Below are 20,095 nucleotides of genomic sequence, written 5' to 3'. Positions count from 1 at the left end.
CAAATCTGCGTTCTCTCAATATGAGACGTAATGATAGCTTTCTGATATTTCTATATAAGATCATACACGGCATTATTAATTCTCCCTTCTTGTTATCCCAAATTTATTTCAATGTGCCTCGGGCAAATCTTAGATCTGGTCGTTTTTTTAATGTTCCGCAAGCAGTTACTAATATACTGCATCGTTCCCCTCTTTATACTGCCTGCACATTATTCAATAGCAACTGTAGTGAGTGCGATATTTTTGTGATTAGTCTTGGACAATTTAAGAGATTGATTACCTGCATTTCAGAGGTTTAATTGAGCGTTTCCCGTAACGGGTACACAGTTGCTTTTTGAGCTGTTGCATTGTATAACGCTGTTTACTGTTGGTTTTTGTTTGGGTGTACAACCTGTTAACCAACATACCAAATAATAATAATAATAATAATATGGAGACCATATTATAGAACCATATTCCAAACGAGATCTTACAAGCGAGAAATACAACGTACGGAACGAAACTCATTGCAAGATCTAAATAAAAATCCGAGAAGTTTCAACGATGCAGCAACAACAGAGCTAATATGCACATCAAAAACCAGCTTAGAATCAAACCAAATACCGAGGTCCTTGGTGGAAGAACGACTAGACCTTACTTATGGTTGTCTATCTTGTAATCAAATCGACAAATGTCATGCTTACGCCAATACGAAACAGAAATGCACTTGTCCTTATTCAGAAGTAATTTGTTTCTGGAGCACCAATCGGACAGCAAGTCAACATTCGATTGTAGTTTTATACAGTCATGCATGTTATGTATTCTCGAATATAACTTTAAGTCATCAGCATATAAAAGGGAATCAACGGTGAAAATCTCATTAATGTCATTTATAAACAACAAGAAAAGCAAGGGACCAAGATTCGATCCTTGTGGAATGCCAACTCGTCCAACCTTCCACATAATTGGATATTCACCCGACTTTAGAATAAGGTTGAACAAGACACGAAGAGGAGGGAGAAGTAAGTACTTACACTCTTTAATCAAAAAAGCAGGAATTCCATCATCACCCGAACATAGACCCGACTTAAGCAATCCAATGGACTCCAAAATATCAGCATCCGAAACAGTATACAAATGGAATGTAGCATTTCCAAGAACATCTATTAAATTCGCAGGAGCATCTGCAGTATCGTATGAATTCTTAAAATGAGTCGCAAAACTGTTCACAATTTCAGAAAATGAGTTCAAAGAATGACCACCATTGCTCATACGGGAAGGAATCTTACTCCGACCCTTCCTGTTGTTAACAAATGACCAGAATTTCTTAGGATCACCGACCAAGTTTTCTTGTACTTTAGAAATCTGTGGCGGTCGTGAAAAAGTAGGTAAGTCAAATAATTTCAAAAATGAGTTAACGATGTTTACACCTTAATAATAAATCATGGAATTAAATAATTCAGATTTTCACAGTTTAAAATTTACTTATATTGAAAGCAAGTACAGGTAGAAAGAAGTTTCTATTTAATTACAGGATTTTAGGAATGATGTGGAATTTTGAATCGTTGCCCTGAAAAATTAACATTTTCGACTTACCTACTTTTTCACGACTGCCACAGAATATAATCACGGAAAGCCACATCTATTTCACGCTTCACGTCACGTCTTAAGTTCTTAAATTCTAAAAAATATGATGGAAGACCAGTGCGCTTATATTTTTTGAAAACATTGCTCTTCTTCCTGATTTTAGTAATGATCGCAGAATTAAACCATACAGGATAGTGCCGCGTCGTACATTTCTTGAGTGGTACATGAAGATCAAAAATTTCGTATAGTTTAGAATAGAAACGTTCACACATAACATTAACATCATCACAAGCTGATACGAAGCTCCAGTCAACATCCATAAGTTCTCTATACAAACCTACAAAGTCAGCCTTCCTAAAATTGTAAGCGGCAACATCAGGAATCTGACGTGCAGTAAACGACTTCGCAACCTCAATAGTACAGGAACAGAACAGGGCAGGATGATGTCTGCTTTCAATCAACATCGGCAAGAAATCATGATGTATTTCACAGTTGAAATCAGCAATCAAGAGATCAAGTAGTCTACCTAAATCATTGTAAACGACATTATGTTGAGAAAGATTCAATATATTCAAAAAGTTTGTAACAGCTGAGCATCTGGAATCAGACACACAACCATCGACACATCCAAACCCAGGAGCATTGAAGTCACCAACAAGTATAATTGATTTCATATAAATGTTCATCAAGTGAGCTGTGCATTTGTAAAAGCACCTTTAATTTAGTTACATTACAAAAGTCACATTTATGAAGGTCATGCCCAATAAATCTTTACTTGGTAAAAATACAAAGACAAAAACAAATAAGAATTACTTTAATTTAATCAGTAAAAAGACGTAACATTGCTTTTGAAATCAGCAATGTTAAAATGGACAAAAACTGAAAAATTAGTCAAATCGGGTTCGCGCAGAACAAGCAACTTTGAAAGTCAAAGTCACTAGCTTTAGCTTTACTACCAACAGAAAATCTGATTTTCATGGCTTCCTTAGATGCACATTTATATGAAATTGAGTATAGGACTTTTGAAGAAAGAGAACTAATCATCAACTCAAGACACTCCAGCGCAGTTAAAAAATCCGAAATAGTCAAAAATGGAGGAAAGTATAAAACAAACACATAAATATGTGTCAAAGAGTTCAACATTACCTTACAGCAAACCACATCAAGAGAAGGCACAATCGTACGAATTGCCGATACATCAACCATTTCAACACTAAGAGTGTTACGAGCTAGCAGCAAGACACCACCACCCCTAGACAGACCCAGAGTAGCAAAATTTCTGTCACATCGAAATACAGAAAACAAATCATGATTAACAAGTTCGGAGGAATAGACACAGTCAGTTAACCACGTCTCAGAAATGGCTATTAAATCAAAGTCGGATGTAGAAGCTGAGTTAAAAAAAGAATTAATCTTACTATTCATACCACCAACATTTTGGTAGTATAAGCTTAAAACAAACGTAGAGCGAGATTGTGATATTGTATCATTCATAACAGATGGGTTGTGGGAAAGTGAAACATCTCTCCCCCGATGATACGAATGCAGTGGTTGCTATTCGAGACTAAGGACCCTGCTTTTGAAAGTAGCAAGTTGTGATTTGTAAGTTGTACACTTGGAATTATCCCATGCCGCATGGATACAGTCAATGTCCGGATGTTCATCTCGAAGCGTCGAGCAGTTAATACACTTTAAAGTTGTGGATGTACAGTCCTTAATACAATGATGACCAGCACACCTGGGACAAATCGGTTCAGTCTGACGACATTGTCGCGAAAGGTGCTGAAAGCCCGAGCAATTAAAGCAACGCCGAAGATCAACAGCATCCCACACTCTACAGTAATCGTACCCAATGAGAAGTTTACCCGCAGCCAAAATGTTACGATAAGACGCAACATCCACCTCCAACAACGTCTGATTAAGGGTGGTATTGTTGCGCAGCGGAGAAAACTTTTTCGGAACACATTTAAAGCTTTTACTGAAGAGGGATTTGTTCTGACTCAATATATACTCTAGCAATTTATCTTGGGATACAGATAAATTAATGTTTCTTGATATCGGAAACAGTCTGATTTTCATTTTTCGGTCTTAGAATGACAGATGACTTTTTAGTGACTTCCGAGTAAGAAAGAGGTAGATCATTGGTAACTGCTCCGAGCTCAACCGTGTTGGTATTCTTTAAGTCTTTTATCGAAGTATTTTGAACTGTAATAATTTGACTCTGTTCTTCAACAATTGACACACATTTATTTACGGATTCAGTCAACAGATCAAGCTTAGATGAGCTCTCAATTGCAAGACATTCATCAGAAACGAATTGAAAATTATTATATTTATTAAAGACCTTTACATCATTATCATCAAATTTCAAACATTTTATGTGAAATCTAGATTTGCACACGTAACATTCGATGCATTTATCGAAATGTTTCAAAATTGTGCTACATAATTTGCAAGCAGGCATTATGCAGATACAAGCAATAAGCGAGAGAGACGAGAAACAAAATTGGCAGTAAATTCAGTAGAGTGTGATAGCACTGATAGCACAATACTATCAGTAGCGCAAAAAAGGTGGTTTTTGCCGCCACGAAATCACATTTCCACCATCAACAATAAGAAAAAAGTATAAAATGGAACAAACTCACCCAGCAGTGAGAAGAAAAAAAAACAAAAAAAAGGAGACGAGAGGACACAGGCCCTATGCAGCTATGCTGAATTCGCTCCCAAAAATCCCAGGGAACACTCGACAAAAAGCGAAAACAACGGAGCACACACGCACGACATGCACACGCGGCCGTCGCGAATATATGTGTCAGATGTGTCAGATGAATCAGTTTCGCCAAAATCATATTCATATGTGTACTGAAGTGGCCCAATAAAAAAACAAAGTCAAAATGCTTAAAAAACAAAGAGTCTGAAGGCGCCTTATATGTTTAATTTTTTATCAAAATTTTGTTCAATGGGTTGATTTCTAGAGTCATTAAATTTGAACTGTTGTACTGAACAGACCCATCTACATGAGTTTGTATAGCATGACTTCTACCTTATGAAAACAGGGCAAATGTTCTGAGGGATACATTATAAATTTTGCACTTTTTGAGTTGCCTTGAAAATCAGGTTGTTGGCCTTAAAAAGATAGATTTTCCAGACACCCTAAAACAGGGCGTCAAGAAAATTGATGTCAAAACAGTATTTATTAACGAACCGGGTTTATTCATTAATTATGAGATCTAAATTACCACAAGCCATCGAGTTTCAAAAATGGGTTTATGCAGGCTTTAAAAACGGGGGTGTTTTCACGCTTTTTCTGCTTTTTAGTTTACCCTTGAAAATCGGGGTGTTTTTCTTAAAAAGTAGCTGTGTTCACTAGGGGCCTACTTAGTAGTGAAGATACATTCAACAACGTTGTACCTACTTATAAACTTATAATTTGAAAATGAATTTTCTTGCAGTGCACGCATCTCCGACATATTTTTTCTGCCTTATTAATATGCAACACTGTTGAGATGAAGAGGGACGACTGTAATTATTAGTACAAGTATGTAAATGTCTGTAGACGTTTTGTTTGATGTAACCTTCACTTCGTTTCATTCATACATCCAGAATTGTACTGCATAGAATATGGATTAAAATTTATTATAATAGAAAAAAAAAAAAAAGTTGATTTTATTTTGCAAAGACATTTAGTTCAATGATGTTATTCCGTCTCTATATTACACTTTTCAATTCTGTGAAAAATTATTTCAAAATTTTTCAAAATTACAAATGTCAAAATATACTACATTTCGGAAGTAAATTGTATGTTCTAGCATTTCATTAAAATAGATTAATATTTTTCCTCTATAACTGTGCAGATCCGTTATCCAAGTTCTGGTTTATACAGTGTGGAAATTACTTATGGAATAAATTCAGTAATTTCAAAACTAATGACATCTGTCGAAAATGCTGAAACAAGTCGATTTTTATTTCTGATAATGTTTATTTTAAGTGACTCCACTTGTTCATGACGTCATCTATTTCTGAGCTATGACGTCATCACCAATTTTTTTAAATGGCAACTCCCACTTTTTTCTTGTCTTTTTGATAGACTTTCCTACCACATAACGATGAATGAAAAAAAAATAGTACCTTACATAACAATCTTTTTGAAAAAATTACAAATGTTGCTTCAAAAATTTAACTTTTTAAACCATCTCAACAAAAACAAGTCCATGTGTTTTATTAAAATAGTCTAGCAGATCGCATACAATAATTCAAGTGCTTGCGAATGAGATATGTCGAGAAGTTTTAGAAGCCAACACTCTGTTGCCGTCGGCCTAAACTCGCCGTCAACGTTTTGGTCTTGAGCAGCAAGCACTGAAAACAATTTTCTGGATAACTGTGGAACATATTATTAAACATTCTTCAGGGTTGCTTTGCAATCACCAGTCGTCGATAACTTTTGAACTTTCCTACTTTCCCACTACCATTAATGTTTCTTTTCCAGCTGCTTTGATTGCACAGGGACGATCAAACTTTTGAAAGTCTTCAAAATAACTCGAGCAGTTGTTACATGCCTCGTTGCTCAATTGTCAATCCACCATGTTGTCGAATCTGTTTCAACTGTATAAGCCTCTTCACAGATGAACTTGAGAACGGCACTGGTAGCTGCACAGATATCTTTAGTATGTTTCTTGAGGGAGAATAGATTATAAAAAAATGTCAACTTCTTTAAAGATAAAGTAGGTAAATATTAAAGATTCGTCCACTCTTTCTAAGAATAATGGTCGAGCAAACGTTGTAAATGATTTTATTTATTATTATCATTTTTTATTTGGTACAGTGTATGATACATGAAAGATAGATAACAATCAAGCCGCGAAATATATACCAACCAATGGCCATTATTTGATATGTGACCAATTCACAACCCGTCAGCACACTCAGACATATCTCTCACTCTCCCTCACAAATTGCATAAAAATAACTTCGGTCCCGTTTGCAATAAAACACACCGAAAACCCGCCATATTGTCAACGGGACAGAATCCATATTATCTGTTGACAAGATTCAATAAAGCTGCATAAAGAATTATATACAATAGGGAACCAGACTAATCCCCAGACGACATAACCCGAACCGACCCGAGGCAAAAAATACAAAATAATAATAATACTATAGTCCATCCGTCGCAGCAGTCTCAGGTCGGATCACGTGACGCGTCTCGAAGACAAAGAGGGTCTCAACATCGATATTTATATCTATTCATTTATATCTTACATAACAGATTTTATTGTACAAAAAGAAACACAACGTAAGTGCCAATACCGGAACGAGTCGGTTTACATTTCGACAAACCTTGATGATTCGCCGAAACTGCCGAAACGTTGGCGGTTGTGCGTGTAAAGAAGAAGGCACAACAAACTTCAAATGATTTGTTGTCAAATGTGAGACACTCAAAACTCTCGGATTTTAGGAACAGATCTCAAAAAACGGTGGACACGAAATCTCTGACATTTAAAAACAAATCATGTACAACATCTAAGTTCTTTCTTTAATAACTTATGACAGTTGTGCCGATTATTAACAGCTGTTTTTGAAACCCATATATGGAAGAAAAATATACTATTCAACAACTTTTAAACCTATTTTAAACCTAACACTGGACCAGTCAGCCGCGCACCGACGACAAGAACGTCGTTTTTGGGGAAAACTGTACCTAAACATTTAAACGAGCAAAAGGAACTGTCAGGTGGCACGTAGTACTTCGCAGATGTGCATCTGACTGGACCGTTCAAATCACAACAGTCTCACTTATATTAACAGAAATTTCGCAAAAAATCCCTAAAAATCACTCTATTGTCATTAAACTGGGCAGAAAGACGAACATATCTGAAATAGAACACTAGACCCAAGTTGTTATCAAATACAACTGATTTGCAGCAATTTTAGACTAAAAATTAAAAAACAAAATGGAGTCAATAACTTAATTAAACATTCGCGAATGATTTAGAATTTGCTGTTCACAACAGCAATACCTACCTGTCTGTAGATCAGAGAGGGATCGCTGAAATTTTTTTTAATAATAAAGAGAAACGGACCCGTTCGGTATGTTTGATAATGATAATGGGTTTTAGTAATACATTTCAATGAAAAGTAGTTTATATATCAACAATAATAGCAAGCAAATTTAACAATTTAATGATAAGTAGTAACAGCTAGTAATGATATTGGTCACTTTTGTACTTAGTACGTTAAGTTAAATATTTTCCCTATATAGGTATGATAATACTGAATGATTATTTGCAGCTTACATAGATTTGTATATTAGATATGAATAAATAACCGTAAAATTGAAACGACATCACATACATAAGCTGCTCCGCAATTTGAACACTTTAGCGATATTACATTATGTTTTCTTTAAGTATTGTAATAAGTGTGATTCGGAAAACTCAGCGTTGAAACGGTTCCAAAAACAGCTACCTACATGATTAAAACGAAAACAACGACAAATAATATTATTTCCCACCGCCAAGTCCGAATTTCATGAAAATTAGTTCTTTGCCTTTCGACAGGATATCACCACCGGGCGCTGTGATCTCGTTCAGTTTCTGCATCAGATTGGGCCCTTGTTGTTGCTGTTGCTGTTGTTGTTGCTGCTGTTGCTGCTGACTTTGTCCCATCATCACGTTAGGCACCACCTGTGGCACACCCTTGTGCTGCATCCTGGATTGGTTTTGTTGGCCGGTGAACGGTTGCTGTTGGCCGCTGAAAGCTTGCGGTTGTTGCTGCTGTTGACTGCCGAAAATGCCGCCGCCGCTGTTCTGGTTTGTTGTCGTGGTGTTTGTTGGGTTGAATGCCTGATTGAACGCCTGCTGAAGCATGCCGGGCTGTTGTTGTTGATGCTGCTGCTGCTGCTGGTGCTGCTGTGCCTGCTGCTGCTGATTACCACCTAGCCTCAACATGCCTCTCCCCCTCCCCTAAAAATTCAGGAGTCGTTTCAAAAACAGGTTTTTCCTGAGGAGGCAGGACATGTACGAAACGTTTCTTAAGACTATTGCGAATTGTACACGACTATTAGGTTTCATCTGGACTGGGCAACGCTACGGCTAGGCTACACTAAGACGGTTGTGCTAGACTCGGATGGGGCTGGAGCGTTTTATACATACAAATATAGACTAAAGAGCCGGGAAATGCTACACATGTATAATATGTAGTTCCTAAAATATTTTAAAGCCATTGGTGGAAATGTTTGTACGGTTAAGCCGCAGCACACAACAATTTAAAAATATTTTGTGGATTTTTAAATGATTCACCGCGTTCAGAAAACAAACTAATATTTAGAAAATTGTTCATTATCATAAGTCATCAAATAATTCGATTAATTTTATATTCAATGCTACTCAAGCCATAGGTATTACAGATTAACTTAATTATGAATTCAACTAAATCATTTGAAGTGTTCCTAAAGAATGTGGTAGTTTTGTCATTCTTCTTTCTTGGATATCATTGTAAACTGTTTGTTTTTGTCATTAAATATAACGTTCTGTATTCATAACTAAAGGAGTGTTAGTGCATTGTTTATTAAATATATTTTTTAACAAAAAAATTGGAAATGTTAAACAAAACATACAGGGGCTAGAAATTGTTGACTTTTAGTTTGACTTTCTTATTTTTCAACATATTTTCTTTCTTGCTCGCACAAAAGTTTATTTTTCGTTTCGTTATTTTTTAAATTAAATAAAAATCATGAGATGTTGTATTTGAAGTATAAGGAAGGTGGTTTAAGAATTTTATGTTTTTCGACGCAAAATAAGTATGTGTTCAATGGTTTTACAGATTTATCTGCAATAAAAGATCTTGAAGTAAAACGTGTCCTCTTTGTGGTAATAGATATACCGGGATATTTTTGAAGTGGAAACTTCTTCAGACACACCGCGACATTATTCCCGGGCAGCGAATTAGTTTCACCATCACGCCGTCACGCGTCACGTCACACGCTCCGAGGTGAAAGGCTCATTCCAGTAAGTTCGGGGGTGCCGAGTTTAGCCGAGCGAGTAACAGTCAGCTGTGCGTCACTTTCAAATTTTTATTGTGTTTTCATTGTGTTGCTTAAGTTTAAGCGACGTCAGCGCAGAGCTGCATATATAAAAACGATAAAGACACGACAAACATTTTACAATGTTGGATATAGTATTTAATAATAATATAATCATCAATTACGAACGTCATAGAAGTTTTCACTTCTGTTGTGCGGCTTTAAGCGCGCATTCTTTTTTTTTAAACATAGTCCATAGTCATTCACGAAACCCGATAAGGCTCGATAAGACATTGCAAATTCAAAACCATGACAACTGATATTGTTGAAGCATTGTATTTGCCGTTTCGTTAACGATTTGCAAATTAATCTGAGTTTCGTGAATCTACTTCTAAGTCCCTATGTACAGTCAAAAGAACATCACAAGTCAATGCATATAATTGTAAATGTTACGTCAAAATAGATACTTGACAATTCAAGATTAATCCCAATATCATCAGAAATGGTAGATATTCAAAGTTTATATAACAGGCTGGCATATTGTCTAGATTCTAGATCTAGAACGTGAAGGTGTGAAGGTGGCCATTTCGAATATTTATTGAAGTAATTTATCATTTCTTACCCGCTCCTGTTAGCTGATTAATAAATATTACATAAATAACTATTGTACAACTAGTTCTGAAAGTCATACTTTTTTTCATGAATTTGAAGTTTGGTGAATCAAGTGAATGAGTAAAAAAAGAGACTTTCATAAAGTGTTGTACACGTTATTTTTTGCATATCGTTGTAAGTTGACAAATTTGGCCTTAAAGGATTTGTGAAAAATTAAAAAAAAAGTAAGCATGCCTTGACAAACATCTCCAAGAAGATGGAATAAAATGATGCAAAAAAGTACTACTTTCACTATGGTTTTTCGTTTAAAAAAGTGCTACTTTCATTAAGATTTTTCGTGTAAACAAGTGCTACTTTCGTTACGATATGCAAAAAATCAATTTACTTTGCTTGGATCATCTTGAATGACATTTCTGGTCAACATTTCGACCACTTGAGACAGGTTTGTGATATAATTGGTTGCATAGCAAATACTCGCGTGCATTGATCTGTGCTTTTTAAATTGAACATAGGGACTAAGTATGGACAATGTTCACTGTTAAAAAAATGTCCCCGCATATGTATTAGTAATTTAAAGTGAAAATTGTTAGCGGTATTGGATTTTCTCATGGGCTATGAATCATATCTGCGCAAACGACGAACATCAGTCTCAAATAGGCGCTACAAACCGAACGGAAAACATCGTCATTCGTTACGTTAATTTCTAAGAGTAGATAGTGTTTCTCTGAAGTTTACCGCGTCGCTAAAGTAGTGAAAGTTTTCAGTTTTCATTCACAGATTTCTCACTGGTTTATCCCTCCGCCTTCGTACAGATATTTCCAAGGTCGCAGCCCATGAGAGAATTCAACACCTCTAAAAACTTCTTAAGTAAATATACACCGTTTTTGTGACTCACAATAATGCAAATAGATCGTTCCAAAATATTTCTTTTGTTATTCTAAATGTTATATTATCTCAAGTGAACAAATTAATGTATACATTTTTGAAATTAAATCAAAATGAAAATATATTATACAGGGCTATTCACATAAGATGACGAGCCTGACCAGGTAAAAATGCAACACAAAAGGCAATTCACAAAGCAATCTCGATTTCTATTACATTATCCGGCATTATCATAATGCGCATAAAACATAGATACCTAGCTTTTAACCTTAGCCTAATGAATGTCAATTTCTGACAGAAAAAGACGTCTCTCAACAAAATATGATTTAATAACAATAATAAGCAATTAAAATCACAAAAGTAAAGGGTAAGTAGGATCATATCTGTTCTGTCTTTGTTGGAAAACCTTTTCAAATACTAAATATGAACGGAAAATGCAATGACAGATATATCTTTCAAATTAATAGAACACCTACTTGGATTCCTGATTTAACTTTTAAATAGCAAAACACAATGAATGCTTTGTAAAATAACCCTGTATATGGACTATTTGAAAGATGGTTTAATATATTTTTTTTAATATTGCATTATTGTATAAGTTATGTAGGAAAACAGTTTTCATCATTCATTGCTAGTATACAATTATTGTTAAAACCAAAAACCACGTTTTTGTACTATGTTAGTAATACGTAGTAAAATCTAAAAAAAAAAAATCGATATGTTTTCTTGATTGAAGCAAAATAACCTTTTCGTTAAATAATGTTAATATCCTTTTTTTAAATAAAGAAGAACAAATTTGAATCCTTTGAATAATAAAATAATTGTTTTCTTTTCACCAATACTAATTAATTTTATTTGTTTTGCCCTCTCATAACTATTTTGAAAATACAAAATATTTTATGAATAAATGTAGCATGTTATTTGTCGCACCGTTATTGAATTTTATTACTGAACACAAATAACAAGCTTCATTTTTAATTTCGTTTTATCTCCTCCAAGAATCTTACACAAGAATAATGATATAAATTGTAACCATTTTTTAAAGGAGATTCTCTAATATTAAATTGGTTTAATAATTTCAGTCATGAATCATGTATGTGGAATGCTTTTCAACTTTCCAAAGGAGAGACTCTTAATAACGAACGAGCACAAAATGGAGAAAATGTATTATATTACCTTCAATAATAATTCTTTGTAAAATGTGCAAGCCGACCCAGATTTAATTCAAAGCAGCGCTGTAAGAATTAACCTCAGATTTATGTCAGGTGAAGTTATTGTCTTACTTTAGGGCAATTTGTAGTCATGTTTCTGTTAGTTCTTGTCTTGTGCTGCCTACTGTTTATACATTTTCTAGTGTTATGTATTGACTACCTCGCTATGAAAATGTATTCTAGATCTAACCCATAAAAATATTTGTACATCATGCACACATTTCGAACCGTATCGTGGTTTACCTATATGGACCAAACATAAAAAGCTTAAGAAACTACTTCTCACACTGCAACATTTATCCCAACACCGTGTATATATATATATGTCAATTTTGTAATCATGCAGCGCGTTTTGCCACTATGTAACACTGATCGTAAATGAACAGAAAATATTTTAAAAGAAAAGAACCACAACACACAGCAACATACACATGGTATATTATGAAACAGAGAGATATAGCCCTATCGTAATCTTCTATCATTTTATATTAATATAATAGAGAGAGATAGAGAGAGCGAGTATTGGCGTAAATACCTGATTGTGCTCGGTGAAGACTTGTGTATTCGGTGTCGCAGTGTTGATAGCATTGTCTAACTGAGAGGGTAACACAGGGCAGGCATCTAGCAACAGACAACACACAGTACAGTCAGACGCTGCCTTACAACACAAAAAGACTCGTCTTTTTATCATCAAATTTCTTTGGACAAAGCATGATGCTGATTTGGATGGTATCTGTGCACGAGAGCGAGGAAAAGAAAACAGCTACTCTATGTACTTTTCGTTGATGAAAAGGTGGGTGCGGTAAAAATGATAGCACATGGTATCCCTATGCTTCGGTCTCATTGCTTACCTGCCCTCGAAAAAAAAATATCGATGCTCTTACGAAAAGCTAGACAGGATATCTTCGTTTTCTCAAATTTCTTGGGTCGGGTCAATTTAAATCTCAAATTTTCTATGGTTCAGAATTATCTCTATCTCTCTCCTCTAGTTCCTATCTGAAATTTGTGCTGCCAATTTTTCGTTTCCAAAATTATCCTCCCTTCGTTAGCGTTTCCACTCCTTACCTAATGTACATTCTTTTATTATGCATTCTTATTCTTTTATCTTTTTTTTTTATTTTTTTATTAATCTATTCATCACTCCAGATAGGATCATCTATATTGTCTGATAAATCAGAAGTCCTTTCATTTAGAAAGAAAATATAAAAACAAGTAGGTAATCGCCAATATATTCGGTCTAGTAAGAACCTCCTTCACGCCGTTTCTCACTAGTTCTTTTTCCTAAAGAAGAAAAACCGACTTCGAAGATGAGATCGATGAATATAAGAAAGAAGAAACTACCAAGAAAATAAGCAACAAATCCTTTGTAAACAAAGATGAGTTTCTGCCCTTGCAAACTAAACTGTAAGCAGCACCTCCGCTTCTGCAAACAGAGGGACAGCATTTTCTAATTTTGCCTCACCCGTCATTATCGTTAATGCTAGTCTTGTGGTTGATTCAAAGAAAAAAATTTCATATCGAATAAAAAGATACCTTAGTAACTCCGATCGATGGAAATCGCATTTGAATACTTGCAAGTAGAACCAAAAACAGGAAAAACTGACAAAGACATCAATGCAAATGTGGTCGGTACTAAGCGTATGAGATCAGGGTGTAGAACAAGAAGAAAGGAACTGACGAGACAACAAGAAGAAAGAAACAAAACGACAAATCGAAGGAAATGTTGCTTTATGGACATCGTCTTCAAACATATAATCATAAAAATCAAAAGTTATTTTTTTCATCCAGGTGTTGCGATTTGGCTGAGCTAGCGTTTCCTAGAAGATGTTGAAATTGCCATCAAACGGATGCTATAATGTCTTTTTCATCGAAACCGTCACCAGGCGTACAGCTCTGCCACAAAGAAGAGTTATCCCACGACTTCTCAACATTTCGTCAACAAAGATGATGAGAGTAATTTCAAGACCAAAAATTTTGTAGATTGACGTACAGTACAAAATTTAAACAGTTCTTAACTATTGCCATATTGTGGAAAACACCTGCACACCGATTCTTGTAAAGCCGCATATGAGGATACAAGTTTGCGGAAATGCACTCATCAAAAAGAACACCTTATGGGACCAACTCGACCATGGGAGATAATTTTCTTCTTAGCATTTTGCTGTGGTGTCCACAACACCCGTTATGCTGAGTTAATTAAGAAACCAAATCTACTTTCTCTTTTGAGGAAGAGAACGGAAGAGACGGATATGCTTTGGAGGCAACTGCCACTACTCGACTACAGGAAATAGAGCCATTGCCCACTGATGTATCCTTTCTGTAATGCTACAACCCTAAAATACGTCAGATTTTGTCTGCGAGAGCATTATCTATCCGTCATACTAAAAGCATGATACTAAAATAGCAAGTATTCAAGGAGATTTGGAGTGGAACAAAATGATCATCTACTTTGAAAAAAGCAACTCCATTCAAAATTACACAAAAATAAATTTTCGGTGTGATCCAGTTTATTTTGATGATTGGAGACAATTTACTGCCCCGTAATTCTGCATTCTTCAGCAATACATTCCAGACGACTTGAAAAGTTTGGAGAAAAAAATTATTGAAATGAGGAGTCACGAAAATCCATCCAATTTTTCTTATACACGGATTTTGCATGTGGTTTGATGAATACTGAACCAGACCAACTTATTTAATTTTTGGAGTTTTCCCAATTGCAAATGCATTTAAATGAAATTATGTGCTTCTAAGCATATTTTTCTGTCCTCTGTTTTCTTCTGAATTCTGCAGTATGTTCTTGGTATTTAAAAAAAAATTCCTATACTTTTATATTGCATTAGAAACTTTTTTTGTAGTGTTAGTTACAGTGTTAGTTGGTTTCTTCTTGGTTAGTAGATATTCTTGTATGTTAAAAATAATAGTCTTCATCAGCTGACTCATTGTTCTTAACAGTTTTCGAATTAAACTATGTTTTTTGCCGCCGTTTTTATGTATATTTTCTCTTCTATTTTCGTATGTAAATAACGGTGTGTATTTCCTTCTTACCCAATTTATCAAACATGAGCTGCCCTTCGTCTTCGATGTCTTTCGTCACAGACATCTCTTCACAGATACCTTTAAACTTCCATCTGACTTTGTTCGAAAGATACGCAAATAAAATAATAATAAAGAAAAAATAAAACCCTCATGCAGTTTTCGTGTGGCGACGAGTCTTATTGTGTCAAAAACCAGCTGAGAGAGAAAGAGATAGAGCTAGCGATTGGCATACATTTTCGATTAGTGCAAACCGGACATTGAGAAACAGTTAAAGCTTTTAGTTTATTTCTTACGATCATGTCATTTTTGATTGCGTTAAAAATAGCAAAAACGAAGAAATAAACTTTGTTTTTACATCACACGCTTGCGGTACACCGAAAAAAGACATTTTCAAGGAGATGTAAAAATATATTAAAAATACAAGAAGAGGACCTCATGCCTGCGGCATTCGGTCTTCTGATCAGTAGGCAAGTGTTCACTTGGTTTGTGTTGATTTGTTCTTGTCTCGATTGGTAAATTGTCGACTTGTACTAAATATTAGAGGGACGAAGTATTTGAGGCAGTTAGTACGTAACAAGCCTAGCAATTAGCGAGTTAGCAAATTGTGATCTACAATATACTTGCCCCTCTAATCAAGCAGTCCTAGAAAAAAATGTGACAGAGCAAGTGTGTGATGATATTGTCGTCAAGGTAACGTATAATCGTCTTTCATTATATATAACCAGCCAAGTTGATTCTTATAAAGCCAACCAACGAATACTCAGAAATACTCAGGTAGATCAATTCTAATTGGCCAAGTATGTTCAGGAGGCGTTCCCAAACTCACGTCTTGAGAGTCAGTCCAGAAAAAAATTTGAGAACGCCCCCTCCAGCTCATTTTCAAAAATACTGCAATGTACCTTTGTTTCTTTGCCTCATTTGATTCTCCCGAGGGGGAGGCGGTGGCCCGCGAGCACCTGGTCCTATTCCTCTACCACGCTGACCCCTTCCCATCGAGCCGCCCCCGGTCTGGGACGTCTGCCCCGCGCTGTACTGTTCGGGTGCCTCCGTCAGGAAATTCGATGGAACTAAGCCGCGGACTCCGTCGATCTCGCCCATGTAAAATCCATCGTCGTCCATTTCGCCGTAAACGTTGATTATTTGGCCAGTGGCGAAGCTCAGTTCCACCTGCAGTTGTTTGGAAAGGTTTTGGTAGAGCTTTTAGTTCACAACTGACAATGAAGGATTTTGCAACATTTAAATTTTGTAGCCAGGCTTGAAATCAAAACAAGTTTTTCTAAACTCTTGAAGTACATCTTTTTATTCTAGGTATATCTTTTACTAGTTTCTCACCTCGGCATCCACATTGGGACTTAACTCCTGAGGATCGTAATCGTACAACGCCACCATCCTCTTCACTGGCATGTTGGCGTAAATGTCGCCCCACCTGTCTCTGTTCTGATTGCCCTCCACCTCCATCACCATGTTGTGAGGCACGTAACCCCGTCGGCCTCGACACTCGCCCCAGTAAAATCCGTCGGCATCCTTGTCGCCCCACACTTTGATAGTATCCCCCTCTGAAAAGGGTAGCTCCTCGTCGCAAGCGTCCGGATTAGGAGACATAGTTGAGGGGTCGTAATCGAACAGGGCAACAAACCATCTCGCCCGCTTTTGTGGGTTGGGTGGGTTGTTCGGGTTGTTTTGAGGGTTGTTGGGGCCGGCTCTCGCTCCTTGCATCTGTTGTCCGCGCATGTTCTGCATGGCGCTTCTTTGGTTCGATTGACCTAAAAGGAGAAAGTTTGGCTTGATTTATCTATGCAGTACGTACAGTGTGATTCAGAAGAGATTTTTTGTGTAGCTTTTCATCTAGAAAATTAATCGCCTTCTTTAAATCGCACTGTACCTCCGCTTAAACTATGAAGTGTGGCAAATCATGTAATGTATATAAGATCGCTATAGTAGTCCTATACCTATTACTGTCATATACCAGAGTAAAGAAAATCATGCTCTAGTGTGTACCACAGAGCTAATAACATGCCGAGAACACCTCAACTTTTAATACAATACGACCTACTTCGGAACCTACCTCATATCTTAAAACAATGTGCTTACTTCACCTACCTCGGCTTTCAATCAACCTTTTTTTTTCTTTTGTGTGTCTCTGTTTAAGTGTCTGAATGTATTGTTTTTGTCTCTCCCTTTTTTTACCTTGTTGGTAATATTGTTGTTGTTGTGGCTGTTGTTGCTGTGGTGGCTGCTGCTGTTGTTGTTGGTTTTGTTCTCTCTGTTGTTGCCCTTGCCTATATTGTCTTTGCTGATGGTACTGTCTCTGATTTCTCCTATCCAACAATTCGTCTTCTGATAAATTAGCTTCGTACGTTTCTTTCGTAATTTCTGCAATGGAGCGTTGTGCTATTTTTTAGAAATAAGCGTCTAAGCAAATCATTAGTTTTTCTGGATTTGACACCAATTCTACCTAAGCCAATGGCCTAACGTCTATAATGAAGCTTCTAAACTACCTATGCCATGCCAATATTTATATTAGTCCTATCCTTCTCACTACTCTAACTAATTAAGAATAATTTTGTTTGATTGTGATTAAAGTCAAACTTTTTACCAATTGATGGAATACCCGACTGCTGCCGATGTGGATTGGAACTAGGGAATATTTCCTTGTCGCTTAGGTTCTCGTCAGGTTCGATGATCTGTCACAATTAAACCAGTACACATAAGTGTTTACGAAAGAGTCCTGGTCACAAACCTGCTGCCCTTGCTGTTGCTGCTGTTGTCTAGGCATCTGCTGTCGAATGTGAGCCGGCATCACAGCCGAATGAGGCTGCTGTCTGGCCTTAACTCCTCCTCGCAACACGCTGATAGGTATTGGTGTCGGTAGCGAGTCAGCTGATTGACTGTCTCGAGCTTTGGTCCTCACTGTCACGTGTTTCGGATTGAGTCCTAGTAATTTACTGATGTCTATAAGAGCGTGGTCTCCTGTCGGACTGTCCACGTCGGTTACTTTCTTACCATCCGCATAGACAGCGTAACCTGTTATTGTTGAACCAGGGTGGTGGGGTGTTAGAATAGGGTGCCATGTAACTAACAGTGTACCATCTTGAGGTCCTGCAAAATCAATTAATTTATTAATAATAAGAAAAAGATGCATTCTGTTTTTATAAACTCCCAGACGACATACTTGGATGTGTAATGAAGCTCACTTATCCCACTGAGTGCGGTAATGAAGTTCTTATCCCACTCATTTTGAGTGGGATAAGTGTCATTTATCCCACGGGATTAGATAAAATTAAATAAACGTAGCACGAAGGACATATTTGAGACTTCGTCGAAAGTATCTTGTCGACTCACCTGGCTCCACTAGAATATCACTTGGTGGATCCGGCAACCCCTTGGGCAAAGTCCTGAAGTCCGTATGCGCCGCCGCCGGCATTGGCAAATCTTCGGCCAAATTGGCCACATTTTGAGCCGACCTATGATGTTTCGCCCTCACCGTCACTCTGTACTGCGTGTTGGGCGCCAACCCTGTGATGGTGTGTCGGTATACCCCCGGTTTGACAGTTCTGACCTCGACATTGTTGACGCAGACTACGTGCTGGTGATTGGAATTTGCCGGCAACCAACTAATCACCGCCGATGTTGACGTTATGTTAGAGGCTCTGACGGCACTAGGTCCTAGTTGATGGGTGTCCCTGCCTATGATCATGGTACAAGCGGCATCACGGGAGGTCCGTCGATTAGCTGTGACTGATCGAACGCTGATTCTGTGAGGCTGTAATTAAATGCTTTCTTAGTGGAACAATGACCAAAGGAGTTTAAGGAAGATGTGAAATAATATGCAAATAAAATGTGCTTTACCCTATTGCTCTCAACGCCTTCAACCAGAGCCCTGGTCCTCTCCGTAGCCTTAATGGTAGTCTTGAGCACACCGTCTACGTAGACATGGTAGCTCTCAATGTGATTTCCGGGTCCCACATCCGGAGTAGTCCAGCTGATCAGTACGCTCTTGTTAAGTTGCCTCTCCAACGTGAGCTGTCTTGGAGCCGGAACTAACACCGAGAAGAATAGGTCAGCTGTAGATCATTTTGTGTCAGTTCTAAAAGCTAAATTGTGCAGGTTTACCCAGTCCTGAGGTAATTAGCCAGCTCGTGACAAAAAATTTTCAGGAAGACGATAAAGAAGAAGAGGAAGAATGAAATAACACTGAGAGAAAAAGAGAGAAAGACAAAGAGAAGAAAGAACATCGAAAAAAATTGGCTTGAAGAATATGCTGACTTCTGTATGAGGATATGAGGAATAAGAAAGGAAATCGTAGGGGAGGACTTTTGAAAATGGTGTAAACCAGGGAAAGTGCTTCTAGCAGCTAATTAATTAAATTAATGCTAAAATGAAATTAATTAGTCCAAGCTAAGCTGTTTATGCAAATTATCTAAGAGTTGCAGTGCACTTAAATATCACAAGGTCAAGACTGCTCAAAAATTTCTAAATAAATGAAAAAAAAATTGAAAGCAATACGTTAGATGTTTTTTTTTAAATCGATAATACAGGGTCATTATAAATTAGTATTGTCCCATCGCAGTTGGTGTTGAAAACGCACACAAATTTTTGATGTGCTGATGTGCCTCGCAACGTTAGACAAACTAGTAAACAGATTTTCACTACCACCAGTATCGCCACCTATCGGCGATACTCGTCTCACTCATGTTATGAGGCTTACGGCACATTCAACTACGTCACCAACACCTACTGCCATGGGACAATCATTTATAATGAT

The 20,095-nt window shown here is 36.9% G+C and overlaps 1 protein-coding gene across 11 annotated transcripts in view; it reads right to left on the bottom strand.

The window, feature by feature from the left end:
• Positions 1-6,339: 6,339 nt before the first annotated feature.
• Positions 6,340-20,095, bottom strand: part of Rbp (RIM-binding protein) — a 48,261-nt gene continuing 34,505 nt past the window's right edge. For 5 of the 11 annotated variants that reach the window (XM_069045198.1, XM_069045199.1, XM_069045206.1 and 2 more), the window contains 9 exons: positions 19,180-19,394; positions 18,673-19,093; positions 18,071-18,429; positions 17,927-18,014; positions 17,518-17,721; positions 16,663-17,093; positions 16,230-16,497; positions 12,830-12,915; positions 6,340-8,528 (listed from right to left, as the gene is read on the bottom strand). In XM_069045198.1, coding sequence (XP_068901299.1) covers positions 8,067-8,528; positions 12,830-12,915; positions 16,230-16,497; positions 16,663-17,093; positions 17,518-17,721; positions 17,927-18,014; positions 18,071-18,429; positions 18,673-19,093; positions 19,180-19,394 — 2,534 coding nt within the window. In that variant the 3' untranslated portion in view covers positions 6,340-8,066. The remainder of the gene's footprint in view (positions 8,529-12,829; positions 12,916-16,229; positions 16,498-16,662; positions 17,094-17,517; positions 17,722-17,926; positions 18,015-18,070; positions 18,430-18,672; positions 19,094-19,179; positions 19,395-20,095) is intronic. The other 6 variants (XM_069045202.1, XM_069045204.1, XM_069045205.1 and 3 more) reach the window with 4 other exon arrangements.

The sequence above is a fragment of the Tenebrio molitor genome, chromosome 4 (genome assembly GCF_963966145.1).
Source record: "Tenebrio molitor chromosome 4, icTenMoli1.1, whole genome shotgun sequence".
Taxonomy (NCBI): domain Eukaryota; kingdom Metazoa; phylum Arthropoda; class Insecta; order Coleoptera; family Tenebrionidae; genus Tenebrio; species Tenebrio molitor.
The sequence above is the reverse complement of the archived record's forward strand: the minus strand, read 5'-3'. Positions and strand labels throughout refer to the sequence as shown.